The 13,618-nt window shown below is 40.6% G+C and overlaps 1 protein-coding gene across 1 annotated transcript; it reads right to left on the bottom strand.

Annotated features, from left to right (window-relative positions):
* Window positions 1-13,344: 13,344 nt before the first annotated feature.
* On the bottom strand, window positions 13,345-13,616 carry MYCFIDRAFT_176040 (uncharacterized protein; the record flags this gene model as incomplete). The annotated part of the gene is made up of 4 exons (XM_007929652.1): window positions 13,345-13,432; window positions 13,457-13,468; window positions 13,494-13,522; window positions 13,548-13,616. The coding sequence occupies 4 exons, from the start codon at window positions 13,614-13,616 to the stop codon at window positions 13,345-13,347; spliced, it is 198 nt and encodes a 65-aa protein (XP_007927843.1).
* Window positions 13,617-13,618: the final 2 nt, after the last annotated feature.

The raw sequence follows: 13,618 nt of genomic DNA, 5'->3' as shown, positions 1-13,618 counted from the left end.
AGCTAATAGTAGGACCTTCTTTACTACCTATCTAAAAGAAGGATGCTAAACTTAAGGACTGCACCGTATTTAATAGCTCTAGTCGGAAGCAGCATAACGACTATATTCGTAACTATGAACTTAACTAGCGCAACGCACTAAGAGCGCTACTAGACGACTATTCCTTAGTCGTACACGCTATGCAGTACATTAATAGCGACCTAAAGCGTATATAGGATAACTATTTTAACTCCCTTAACGATTAGACCGCTGTTTAGTAGCAGACCTGTAAAACTATTGTACTAGATACCCTTAGAAACCCTATACTAAGGCAATAATATGCTTAGGACCTGTATCTTCGAGCTAAACAGAAGACTAATCAATCGGCTCGCTTATTTAAGGCCTATTTAAAAACCCTTAAAGACGACCTCCTACCTAAGAGTAATTCTATACAGATCTCCGAGATACGCCTAAAACTTAGGTAGGAGCTTATCCTCGAATTGGACCGTCGCCGCGTATTTGAACAAGCTAATCTAATACGCATTTAATTCATAGTCGAAGTAGAAACAGCCGAACGGGCTATTTAGCTCTAATAGCGACTAGAATTAAGAATCCGACTAGCTAGTACTAACCGTAGCAACCGTAGTAGCTGCGGAGGAAACTAAGGTTCCTACTATAACAACAATGCTAACAATAGGAATAGTAACAATAACCGTAGAAGAGGCCGTAGCCGCCGGCTATATAGAGGAGGCCGCGATAGGGGCCGTAGAAGGGGCTCGTATCCCTATAATGCTAACCGCTCGGCTAACAATAGCAACAACAGCTACGGTAGTCTACTAACCGGATTGAAGTGCTTTAATTGTAATAGCACTAGCTATCTACTAGGCTAATGCGACAAACCTAAGGACTAGGCCCGAATTAACCGTACTTCCGCTAAGTATAGGAAACACCTTTTAGCCGCTAATGCTACCCTAGTCGGCTCTTTTAATTAGTCGAAAAAAGAGTAAGCGCCGTACTAACTATTAGCCTTGTGCGGCGTAAGACTATCGACATTGTACTAGCTATAATACGCTCCTGCCTTATATAGGACACGAAGGGCACTAGCTATTAAACTAAGGTTATACTAGATCTAGGAAATTCAGTTAGTGCCCTTATTAGCTATCGCCTAGCTAAGCAATTAGACCTTCGACAACTGCCGAGGACTAACCTACCAACCCTTGCTTAGTTTAATAACGCTCGGCACTTAACCTATAGGGCCTACTATATTCCTATAGCTCTAAAGGACGACCTCGGAAATAAGCGCCTGCTAGACTTTACTACCTACGCAGTAGATATAGACAGCCTCCTATTTAATATTGTTATTAGTAACCCTGTTCTTAAGTACTACGCTATAGCTATAGACCTAGGCCTCTAGAAGTAGCGATTTAGAATCGCTAGGAAAGAGGATATTAAACACATTAATATTAGCGAGTGCCCTAACGATATTAGGGTCCTGTTTATTAGCAACCTAATACCTGCCTTAGCTAATCCGACTGCCGACCTACTCGGTAGTAATAACGATAAACCTATGCCCCCGGATAGCATAGACCCTAATTAGCTTGCTCGTATACTAGAGCCTATCCGAGAGACCTATATTAATGTGTTTAAACATTACCTAGCATCGACATTGCCTATGTTTAAGGAGACGGATTATAAGATTAATATTATAGAGGGCAAAGAGGTTCCTTTTAGCCCCCTCTACAACCTTAGTAAACGAGAGCTTGCTATACTGCGTAAGTACCTAGAGGAAAACCTAGCTAATAGTCGAATTCGATACAGCAACAGCCCTACTAGTGCACCTATCCTATTCGTACTAAAGAAGGATAGCGGCCTGCGTTTATATATTAATTATAGAGGGCTCAACGCTGTTACTATTAAAGACCGCTGTCTACTCCCGCTTATTAATAAGACCCTCGACCGCCTTTCTAGTGCCTACTACTATACTATATTAGACATTAAGGACGCCTATTACCGTATCTGTATTCGCAAGGGCGATAAATAGAAGACAGCCTTCCGTACTCGCTATAGCTATTTCGAGTACTTAGTTATGCTATTTAGGCTAGCTAATGCCTCTACTATATTCTAGTCCTACATTAATCGGGCCCTATTAGGCCTATTAGATCACCTCTATATAGTTTACCTAGATAACATCCTAGTCTATATATACTTACCTAATATTGCGGAACATTAGGCCGCCGTACGTAAGGTACTCGACCGCCTACGAGCCTATAGCTTGTATTATAAGCCTTCTAAATGCACCTTTGCTACTAAAGAGGTGTCCTTCCTTAGCTTCCTCGTATTAACTAAGGGTATTAAGGCTAATCCTAATCGGATCAAAACGATTACTAAATAGCCTATTCCTACGTCTATTAAGGAGCTTTAATCGTTCCTCGGCTTCGCTAATTTCTACCGCCGTTTTATTAAGGGCTATTTACGGTATATAATACCCCTAACTAAGCTTACTAAAACTAAGGCTAACCTAACTAGAGAGTTTAAATAGACTAACAGAGCACAAGCCGCTTTTAACGGCCTAAAGCAACGCTTTACTAATGTCCCCTTATTGCACTATTTCGTACTAAGTAAGCAGATCCGAATTGAGACTAACGCTTTACAGTTCGCTATATCGGCTATTATGTTATAGCAATCAGATAATAACTATTACTAGCACCCGATTGCCTTCTTTTTACGAAAGATAATCGATATAGAACGTCGATATAAGACCTACGAGCAAGAGCTCTTAGCAATCGTAGAAGCCTTTAAGCATTAGCGCTACTATCTCGATAGTACTTAGTACACAATTCAGGTCTATATAGACTATAACAACCTGCGTAGCATTACTAAGGTTATAAGGGTTATAGGTCGATAGGCTAGATAGGCCGTCTACCTCGCCGGGTTCGATTTTAATATATTATATTAGCTAGGCGTAAGTAACCCTACCGATAGCCTATCGAGGCGACCTAATTACGATAGCGAGACCTAACATATTAATTCTTTGTTTCTAACCCTATAGTATAAGATTGCTATAGCCCGTATTATTAATAAGTAAGCGTAGGATAAGCGGACTTCCGGACCCCGCGGCGGCAACAAATACTATAGCGGAGTTGCCGTTCTTCTAGTGCGCGTTAGAAAGGACGTAGATCGCTCGAGCTATAATAACTCGATTAAAGACATTGCTATCTATAGTAATAGCCTATATAGCGATAGCACTATAGAAGAGGTTGTAGTAGTTCCGGCTACTAGTGCTATTAGATATATACAATGCGTACCTCGTTTAATAGCGAGGGTGCTATTAAATAACCTTATAAATAGGGATAGTCAATCGTTTATAGATAAGCTATTACGTACTTAGTAGAGGGACGCCTTTGCTATCGAGCGCATTAATAAGCTTGTAAGTAGGCGGGCGACTCGATCTAGTAAGAGTAATAGTTAGTCGATCGACGATAAGGGTTACTTAAGGTTCAAAGGCAGATACTATATCCCCGCTAAACAATCGATTAGATAAGAGCTTTTAAAGAGGCATTATAATAGTAAGCTCGCTAGTTACTATAGTATAGAGAGGTCGCACGAGTTACTATCGCGTATATACTACTAGCTAAATAGTAAGCGGTATATAAAGGAGTATATATAGACCTATATAGTATACTAGCGAGTTAAAGTACCGAAGCACTTGCCGTTCGGCGAGTTGTCTTCGCTCCCTATTCTAAAGAAGCTATTTGCTAAGCTAATAATAGACTTTATTATAGGCTTTCCGCCTGCTAAGCGTAGGGGTAGCAAGGACGTATAATATGTGCTTATAGGCGGCTCCGCGTGCCTACAAAGTGCGAGCGAAGCTTCCGCCTTATATACCCTTATAGGTCGCTAGTCGTTGCAGGTCGCTAGTCGTTATAGGTCGCTAGTCGTTGCAGGTCGCTAGTCGTAGTCGTTATAGGTCGCTAGTCGTAGTCGTTGCAGGTCGCTAGTCGTAGTCGTTATAGGTCGCTAGTCGCTAGTCGTTATAGGTCGCTAGTCGTTATAGGTCGCTAGTCGTAGTCGTTGCAGGTCGCTAGTCGTAGTCGTTACAGGTCGCTAGTCGCTAGTCGTTATAGGTCGCTAGTCGTTATAGGTCGCTAGTCGTAGTCGTTGCAGGTCGCTAGTCGTTATAGGTCGCTAGTCGTTGCAGGTCGCTAGTCGTAGTCGTTATAGGTCGCTAGTCGTAGTCGTTGCAGGTTTTGTTATAGTTAGTATTACGTACGTAATTTTCCGGAGGCTTAGTTCTACCGTACCGTCCTAGCAGTTCTTATAGAATTTAGCTAATTAGAGCTTCAGCTTTTAGAATCTAGGGAATCACGTAGTAACAACTCGGCGCAATTAGCTACTATAGTACCCTTGTTAGTATAAGGCGAGCTTCGCTCGTAATAATGCTATCCTTATTATAGTAGATCGATTTACTAAAGGCGCTCGATACATCCCGGCGCGCAAGGATTAGACTACTATTAATATAGTAGAGGCGCTATAGACTAACATCTTCTATACCTATTAGGGAACCCCTAAGGGGATAGTCTCTAATAGGGGCTCGATATTTATATCGCACTACTAGAGCGAAATATACCTATAGCTAAGACTAAAGCATCGGCTATTAATAGCCTTCTATCTATAGACTAACGGTTAAACAGAGAGACAGAATGCTACCCTATAGTAGTACCTACGTAGTTACATTAACGAGAACCCTAAGGATTAGGTCAATCTCCTATAACTAGCCGAATTCGTATATAACAACAGTGTCTACTTATCTACTAAGGTATTACCTTATTTCGCTATAATAGGAAGTAACCCTACGCTGCTATAAGACCCCCTATCGCTCGAGGCCGAGCGTAAGGAAAGGGAAGCGGGTTAACCTAAGATACTTGCGGCTATTAAGAGGGTTTAGAAGATGCGAGAAATCCATACTAAGATAGCCGAGAAGTTAACAAAGGCTTAAGAGTACTAAAAGACCTACTATAACAAACACTACCTTCTAATAACCTTCAAGTAAGGCGATATAGTTATACTTAGTATAAAGAACCTCCGTATCCGCAAACACCTATTACCCGATAGCAAAACAAGGCCTAAGCTCGCACTAAGATACATTAGCCTATTCCGTATCCGAGAACCGAAGGGTATATAGGCCTACTAGTTATAGCTTCTACCCTATTATACTATCTATAATACCTTCTATATATCCCTCCTTAAGCTATACTATTAACGCGAAGGCGATAAAGCGCCTGCTAAGTTAGAAGAAGTCTTAGCTAATAGTGAAGAACTGTAGTCTATAGAACGTATCCTATAGCACCGGACTAGGAAAGGTAAGAAGGAATACCTCCTAAGGTAGCAAGGCTATTTACCTAAATAGGACTCGTAGGAAGCTAAAGGATCCTTTAAGGACATAACCGAGTTGTTAGATAAGTATTAGACTAGCGTAAAGAACAAGAAGAAGGCTAAAAGCTTATAATGTTACTATTAAGGCCTAGGACAATACTACCCCCGGGGTACTATTAGCTAACTAATTAGAGGCCGGCAAACTAGGACAATAAGACTATACTAGGCGCGCTACGACGCGTTAATTAATTAATCGTATACTCTTTTAAGGGCTCTACCTCTTTACTAACGCGCCCTATAGGTCCCCCTTTTATTCCCTTATTCTATCGAGGCCTCGAGGCCTAGGCAATCGGCGAGGACGGCGCGGCCGGCGCGGCTATATTAGTAACAGTGTTACGGAGTGTATTGCTACTTAAGAAAGGAAGGATATAGCTATATTAGTAACGGTGTTGCCGAGTTATTGTTAGTTAAAGAAGGAAATTAGAAGCAAGGTAAAGTTAGCGCTAAGACGACTAGCGCCGCTATTGTTAATATTACTTGCTATTGTCGCTGCGCCTATAGATACAACCTTACCTATACTACGAGCCGGAGCGCACCCTACCGGCTAAGTTAAAAGAATAGCTATATTAAAGGTTTAATTAAAACTTTGATTAAAACTTCAAGCCGCTTAAAAGATTAAGCGACTAATAGACTAACTAACTAAGGGCAAAACTATAGAGCTAAGCTAGCCGGGGTCGATCTTGCGGACAATAGGTTACTCCTCGATCTATCTAACCCTTCAAGCGAGGCGAACCTCTACTACTGCACTTATAATAGCCTTTACCTATAGAAACTAGACGAGCTGTGTTTTTTAAAAAGATAAGATAAGATTGACACTTAAAGGCTACTAAACCTAGCTAATTAGGGCTAGCGAAACCACGAACAATAAGAATAATAACCCTCGGAAGCGGACAAACCCTCGGAAGCGGACATTGCTAGGTCTTTTAAGAGTAGACGCAAAGAACTCGGTACGACATTACTTAGAACGGAGGCAGGGCTACAATACCTCGTACGTCTACCTATTATAGTAGGGAAGACGCGCTCGTATTATAATTAGTCGAAGGCCCTCAATTCTTATAGGTATATACTACTTTATAGGTTGTTATATATAAGGATAGCGCAGTTAGAGTTAGACATTGTATTAGAGGTAAGGTTTAATATAGTTATATAATTAGGTAGTTAAGTGTTCAATTTAGCGCGGGCTAAGTAGCTTATTAGACTTGCTAAGTTAGCGGCAATAGAGGTCGTAGAATATAGACAGGCTACGAGGGCGCGGCCTTTAGAAGGGAAGCGTATATTAGGGCTAAAGAGGCTACACGTAATTAGCATGTAACTAGGCTAAGTAAAGCCAGGGTCTTAGTGCCTTAGGCAGGGCTTAGCGCTTAGTAATAGGCTAACTTGCCTGCCTTCCTCCCTCTCCTCCTAGCTCCTTATCGAATACTACTCGTACCTACTACTACCCTATCTACCTGCTAATATAACCCTTCTTATACTAAACTAATAGCAGGACCTTCCTTATTATTAGTCTAGAAGAAGGATACTAAACTTAAGGACTGCACCGTGTTTAATAGCTCTAGTCGGAAGTAATATAACGACTATATTCGTAACTGTAAGCTTAACTAGCGAAACGCACTAAGGGCTCTTCTAGACGACTATTTATTAGTTGTCTACGCTATATAGTACATTAATAGCGACCCAAAGCGTACCTAGGATAACTATTTCGATTCCCTCGATAATTAAACCGCTATTTAGTAGCAGACCTACAAAACTATTATACTAGATACCCTTAGAAACCCTATACTAAGGCAATAATATACTTAGGACCTATATCTTCGAGCTAAATAGAAGACTAATTAATCGGCTCGCTTATTCGAGGCCTATTTAAAAACCCTTAAAGACGACCTTCCGCCTAAGACTAATTCTATATAGATCTCCGAGATACGCCTAAAACTTAGATAGGAGCTTATCCTCGAATTAGACCGTCGCCGTGTGTTCGAACAAGCTAATCTAATACGCATTCAATTTATAGTCGAAGTAGAAACAGCCGAACGGGCTGTTTAGCTCTAATAACGACTAGAATTAAGGATCCGACTAACTAGTACTAACTGTAGCAACCGTAGTAGCCGCGGAGGAAACTAAGGTTCCTACTATAATAACAATACTAACAATAGGAATAGTAACGACCGTAGAAGAGGCCGTAGCCGGCGGCTATATAGAGGAGGCCGTAATAGGGGCTATAGAAGGGGCTCGTATCCCTATAATACTAACCGTTCTACTAACAATAACAATAGCTACGGCAGTCTACTAACCGGATTGATGTGCTTTAATTGCGATAGCACTAGCTATCTACTAGGCTAATGCGACAAACCTAAGGACTAGGCCCGAATTAACCGTACTTCCGCTAAACACCGAAAGCACCTCTTAGCGGCTAACGCTACCCCTATCGGCCCCTCTAATTAGTCGAAAAAAGAGTAAGCGCCGCACTAACTATTAGCCTCGTGCGGCGTAAAACCATCGACATTGTGCTAGCTATTATACGCCCCTGTCTTATATAAGACATATATAGAGACAACTATAAGACTAAGGTTATGCTAGATCTAGGAAACTCGGTTAGCGCCCTTATTAATTACCGCCTAGCTAAGCAATTAGACCTTCGACAATTGCCTAGGACTAACCTGCTAACCCTTGCTTAGTTTAATAACACTTAGCACTTAACCTATAGAGCCTACTATGTTTATATAGCCCTAAGAGACGACCTCGGCAATAAGCGCCTACTAAACTTCCTCGCCTACGGAGTAGATATAAACAACCTATATAGGGAAGCTACTATTGTTATTAGTAACCCTGTTCTTAAGTACTACGCTATAGCTATAGACTTAGGGATTTAGAAGTAGTGATTTAGAATCGCTCGGAAAGAGGAGATTAAACACATCGATATTAGCGAGTGTCCTAATAATATTAGAGTCCTATTTATTAGCAACCTAATACCTACCTTAGCTAATCCGATAGCTAATCTTCTCGGTAGAGATAACGATAAACCTGTATCCCCTAATAGCATAGACCCTAATTAGCTCTCTCGTATACTAGTGCCTATTCGAGAAACCTATATTAATGTATTTAAACACTACTTGTTATCGACATTGCCTATGTTTAAAGAGACGGACTATAAGATTAACATTATAGAGGGCAAAGAGGTTCCTTTTAGCCCCCTCTATAACCTTAGTAAGCGAGAGCTTGCTATATTGCGTAAGTACCTAGAGGAAAACCTAGCTAATAGCCGCATTCGGTATAGTAACAGCCCTACTAGTGCACTAATCCTGTTTGTTCTAAAGAAGGATAGTAGCCTACGGTTATACGTTAATTACCGTAGACTTAATGCTGTTACTATTAAAGACCGCTATCTACTCCCTCTTATTAATAAGACCCTCGATCGCCTTTCTAGGGCCTACTTCTATACTATACTAGATATTAAGGATACGTACTATCGTATCCGCATTCGCAAGGGCGACGAATAGAAAACGGCCTTTCGTACTCGCTATAGCTATTTCGAGTACTTAGTTATACTATTCGGCTTAGCTAATGCCCCTACAACATTCTAGTCCTATATTAATTAGGCCCTTTCGGGCCTGTTAGACTATCTCTATATAGTTTACCTAGATAACATCCTAGTTTATATACATTTGCCTAACATTGCAGAATACTAGGCCGTAGTGCGTAAGGTCCTCGACCGCCTACGAGCCTATAGACTATATTGCAAACCTTCTAAATGCACCTTTGCTGCTAAAGAGGTATTATTCCTTAGCTTCCTTGTATTAACCGAGGGTGTTAAGGCTAATCCTAATCGGATTAAAACAATTACTAAATGGCCTATTCCTACGTCTATTAAGGAGCTCTAATCGTTCCTTAGCTTCGCCAATTTCTACCGCCGCTTTATTAAGGGCTATTTACGGCATGTAATGCCCCTAACTAAGCTTACTAAAACTAAGGCCAACCCGTCTAGAGAATTCAAATAGACTAACAAGACACAAGCCGCTTTTAACGGTCTAAAGAAGCGATTTACTAAAGTCCCCTTACTATACTATTTTGTACTAAGCAAGCAGATCCGTATTAAGACTAACGCTTTACAGTTCGCTATATCGGCTATTATATTATAGCAATTAGATAAGGACTATTACTAGCACCTAATTGCCTTCTTTTTACGAAAGATAATCGATATAGAGCGTCGCTACGAGACCTACGAGTAAGAGCTCCTAGCTATTATCGAGGCCTTTAAGTATTAGAGGCACTATCTCGATAGTATATAGCATACTATTTAGGTCTATATAGACTATAACAACCTCCGTAGCATTACTAAGGTTACTAGGGTTATAGGTCGATAGGCTAGATAGGCCGTCTACCTCGCTAGGTTCGATTTTAATATATTATATCGGCTAGGCGTAAGCAACCCTGCTAATAGCCTATCGAAGCGACCTAATTACGATAGCGAGACCTAATATATTAATTCTTTGTTTCTAACCCTATAGTATAAGATTGCTATAGCCTATATTATTAATAAGCAAGCGTAGGATAAGCGGACTTCCGGACCCCGCGGCGGCAACAAATACTATAGCGGAGTTGTCGTTCTTCTAGTATACGTTAGAAAGGACGTAGATCGCTCGAGCTATAATAACTCGATTAAGGACATTGCTATCTATAGTAATAGTCTATATAGCGATAGCGCTATAGAAGAGATTGTAGTAGTTCCGGCTGCTAGTACTGTTAGATATATATAATACGTACCTCGTTTAATAGCGAGGGTACTATTAAATAACCTTGCAAATAGGGATAGTTAATCGTTTATAGATGAGCTGTTACGGGCTTAGTAGAGGGACGCCTTTGCTATTAACCGTATTAGTAGGCTTGTAAGTAGGCGAACGACTCGATCTAGTAAGAGTAATTAGTCGATCGACGATAAAGGCTATTTAAAGTTTAAGGGCAGATACTATATCCCCGCTAAATAATCGATTAGATAAGAGCTTTTAAAGAGGCACTATAATAGTAAGCTCGCTAGTTACTATAGTATAGAGAGGTCGCACGAGCTACTATCGCGTATATACTACTAGCTAAATAGTAAACGGTATATAAAGGAGTATATACAGACCTATATAGTATACTAGCGAGTTAAAGCACCGAAGCACTTGCCGTTCGGCGAGTTGTCTTCGCTCCCGATTCTAAAGAAGCTATTTGCTAAGCTAATAATAGACTTTATTATAGGCCTTCCTCCTACTAAGCGTAGGGGTAGCAAGGATGTATATAATGCTATCCTTATTGTAGTAGATCGATTTACTAAAGGCGCTCGATATATCCCGGTACGCAAGGATTAGACTGCTATTAATATAGTAGAGGCGCTATAGACTAATATCTTCTATATCTATTAGGGAACCCCTAAGGGGATCGTGTCCGATCGTAGATCGATACTAATATCTTACTATTAGAGCGAGATTTGCTTGTAGCTAAGACTAAAGCATCGGCTATTAACAGCCTTCTATTTATAGACTAACGGTCAAATAGAGAGGCAGAATGCTACCCTATAGCAGTACCTACGTAGTTACATTAACGAGAACCCTAACGACTAGGTTAACCTCCTACAACTAGCTAAATTCGTATACAATAACAGTGTCTACTTATCGACTAAGGTGTTACTATATATAGCTATAATAGGCTAGAACGCTACTATACTACAAGACCTACTATCGCTCGAGGCCGAGCGTAAGGAAAGGGAAGCGCGTTAAGTACTAGAGATACTAGCGGCGATAGAACGTGTCTAGAAGATACGAGAAATCTATACTAAGATAGCTAAGAAGCTAATAAGGGCTTAAGAGTACTAAAAGACCTACTACGATAAGCGCTATACACTAATAACCTTTAAACAAGGCGATATAGTTATGCTAAGCACTAAGAACCTCCGCATCTGCAAGTACCTATTACCTAATAGCAAAACAAGGCCTAAGCTCGCACTAAGATATATTAGCCTATTCCGCATTCGAGAAGTTAAGGGCTCCTCCGCATAGGCCTATTAGTTATAGCTTCTACCTTATTACACTATCTATAACACCTTCTACGTATCCCTCCTTAAACTATACTACTAGCGTAAAGGCGATAAAGCGCCTACTAAGTTAGAAGAAGTCTTAGCTAATAGTAAAGAGCTATAGTCTATAGAACGCATCCTAAAGTACCGGACTAGGTAAGGCAAGAAGGAGTACCTACTAAGATAGTAGGGCTATTTACTAGAATAGGACTTATAGGAAGCTAAAGACTCCTTTAAGGATATAACCGAGTTGTTAGATAAGTATTAGACTAGCGTAAAGAATAAGAAGAAGGCTAAGGGCCTATAATATTACTAGAAAGGCCTAGGAACAATACTATCCCTAGGGTGCTATTAAGCTAACTAATTAGAGGCAAGCAATTGTTAGTAAAGGACAACAAGACTATACTACGATAACGAACGCGTAACGAGTACTAACGAGCGCACTATAACTATTAACTAATCGCCTACTCTTTTAAGGAATCTACCTCTTTACTAGCGTACCCTATAAGGTCCTCCTCTTAGCGCCCCTCTTATTCCTACGTTCTATCGGAGCCCTAAGGCCTAGGTAGTTAATAGAGGCGGCGCGCGCGTAGGCGAATAGTATTAGTAATAATAATAGTAACGACGGCGTTACGCTTATACTAAAGGGCGATACGGCTAGCGCGGCTATATTAGTAATAGTATTATAGAGTATATTATTAGTCGAAGAAGGAAATCGAAAGCAAGGTAAAGTTAGCGCTAAGACGACTAGCGCTACTATTATTAATATTACTTGCTATTGTTACTACGCCTATAGACATAACCTTACCTATACTACGAGCCTAAGGCACCTTTAATTAAAACTTTAATTAAAACTTTAAGCCGCCTAAAAGATTAAGCGACTAATAGACTAACTAAAAGTAAAAACTATAGAGCTAAGCTAGCCGGGGTCGATCTTGCGGATAATAGGTTACTCCTCGATCTATCTAACCCTTTAAGCGAGGCGAACCTCTACTACTATAGTACTTATAATAGCCTTTACCTATAGAAACTAGACGAGCTGTGTTTTTTAAAAGATAAGATAAGATTAACAATTAAAGGCTACTAAACCTAACTAATTAGGGCTAGCGAAACTACGAATAATAATAGCCCTCGTAATAATAAGAACAACCCTCGGAAGCGGACATTTCTAGGTCTTTTAAGAGTAGACGCAAAGAACTCGGTACGACATTACTTAGAACGGAGGCAGGGCTGTAATACCTCGTACGTCTACCTATTATAGTAGGGAAGACGCGCTTGTATTATAATTAGTCGAAGGCCCTTAATTCTTGTAGATATATATTACTTTATAGTTTATTATATAGGGGATAGCGTAGTTAGAAGTTAGACATTGTGTTAGAAGGTAAGGTTTAATATAGTTACGTAATTAGGTAGTTAAGTATTTAATTTAACGTAGGCTAAGTAGCTTATTAGACTTACTAAGTTAGCGGTAATAGAGGTCGTAGAACATAGACAGGCTACGAGGGCGCGGCCTTTAGAAGGGAAGCGTATATTAGGGCTAAAGAGGCTATACGTAATTAGTATATAACTAGGCTAAGTAAAGCTAGGGTCTTAGTACCTTAGGTAGGGCTTAGCGCTTAGTAATAGGCTAACTTGCCTACCTTCCTCCCTCTCCTCCTAGCTCCTTATCGAATACTACTTGTGCCTACTACTACCCTATCTACCTACTAATATAACCCTTCTTATATAGATTTATAATTATACTCTTAGATAGCTAGTAAATATTATTATATAAGAGCTAGCAACCAAACTCTAGTTACGCATTTCTACTAAGTAGGGACTTACCTATATTATATACTACGAGGGAAAGTACAATATATCGGCTAGTTAGGTAAGCCGACCTTGCGTCACGCTCCTTCGCCATGGCATGTCCGGAGCCAATCATAATGGCGATCCAAGAACGACGCTTTCTTCAGATCGGAGCTACTTTCTAGGCTACATCATTTCGAGGTCGACCACCGCAACTCTGGCCTATCGCTGCAGGTACCATCACCACGAGGCGATATCAGCATGCAGGCACAACTCCTTTTGCCTCCGCGTGGCACCGCACCTCGCCGAGAGCATGTGCCCTCAAATCATACTTGGGTAGGCTGGTATATGTCGAGCTACTCTTCTCCATGA

The sequence above is a fragment of the Pseudocercospora fijiensis genome, assembly GCF_000340215.1.
Source record: "Pseudocercospora fijiensis CIRAD86 unplaced genomic scaffold MYCFIscaffold_5, whole genome shotgun sequence".
Classification (NCBI taxonomy): Eukaryota; Fungi; Ascomycota; class Dothideomycetes; order Mycosphaerellales; family Mycosphaerellaceae; genus Pseudocercospora; species Pseudocercospora fijiensis.
Note: the sequence above shows the minus strand (reverse complement) of the source record. Positions and strands in the feature narration are given on the sequence as shown.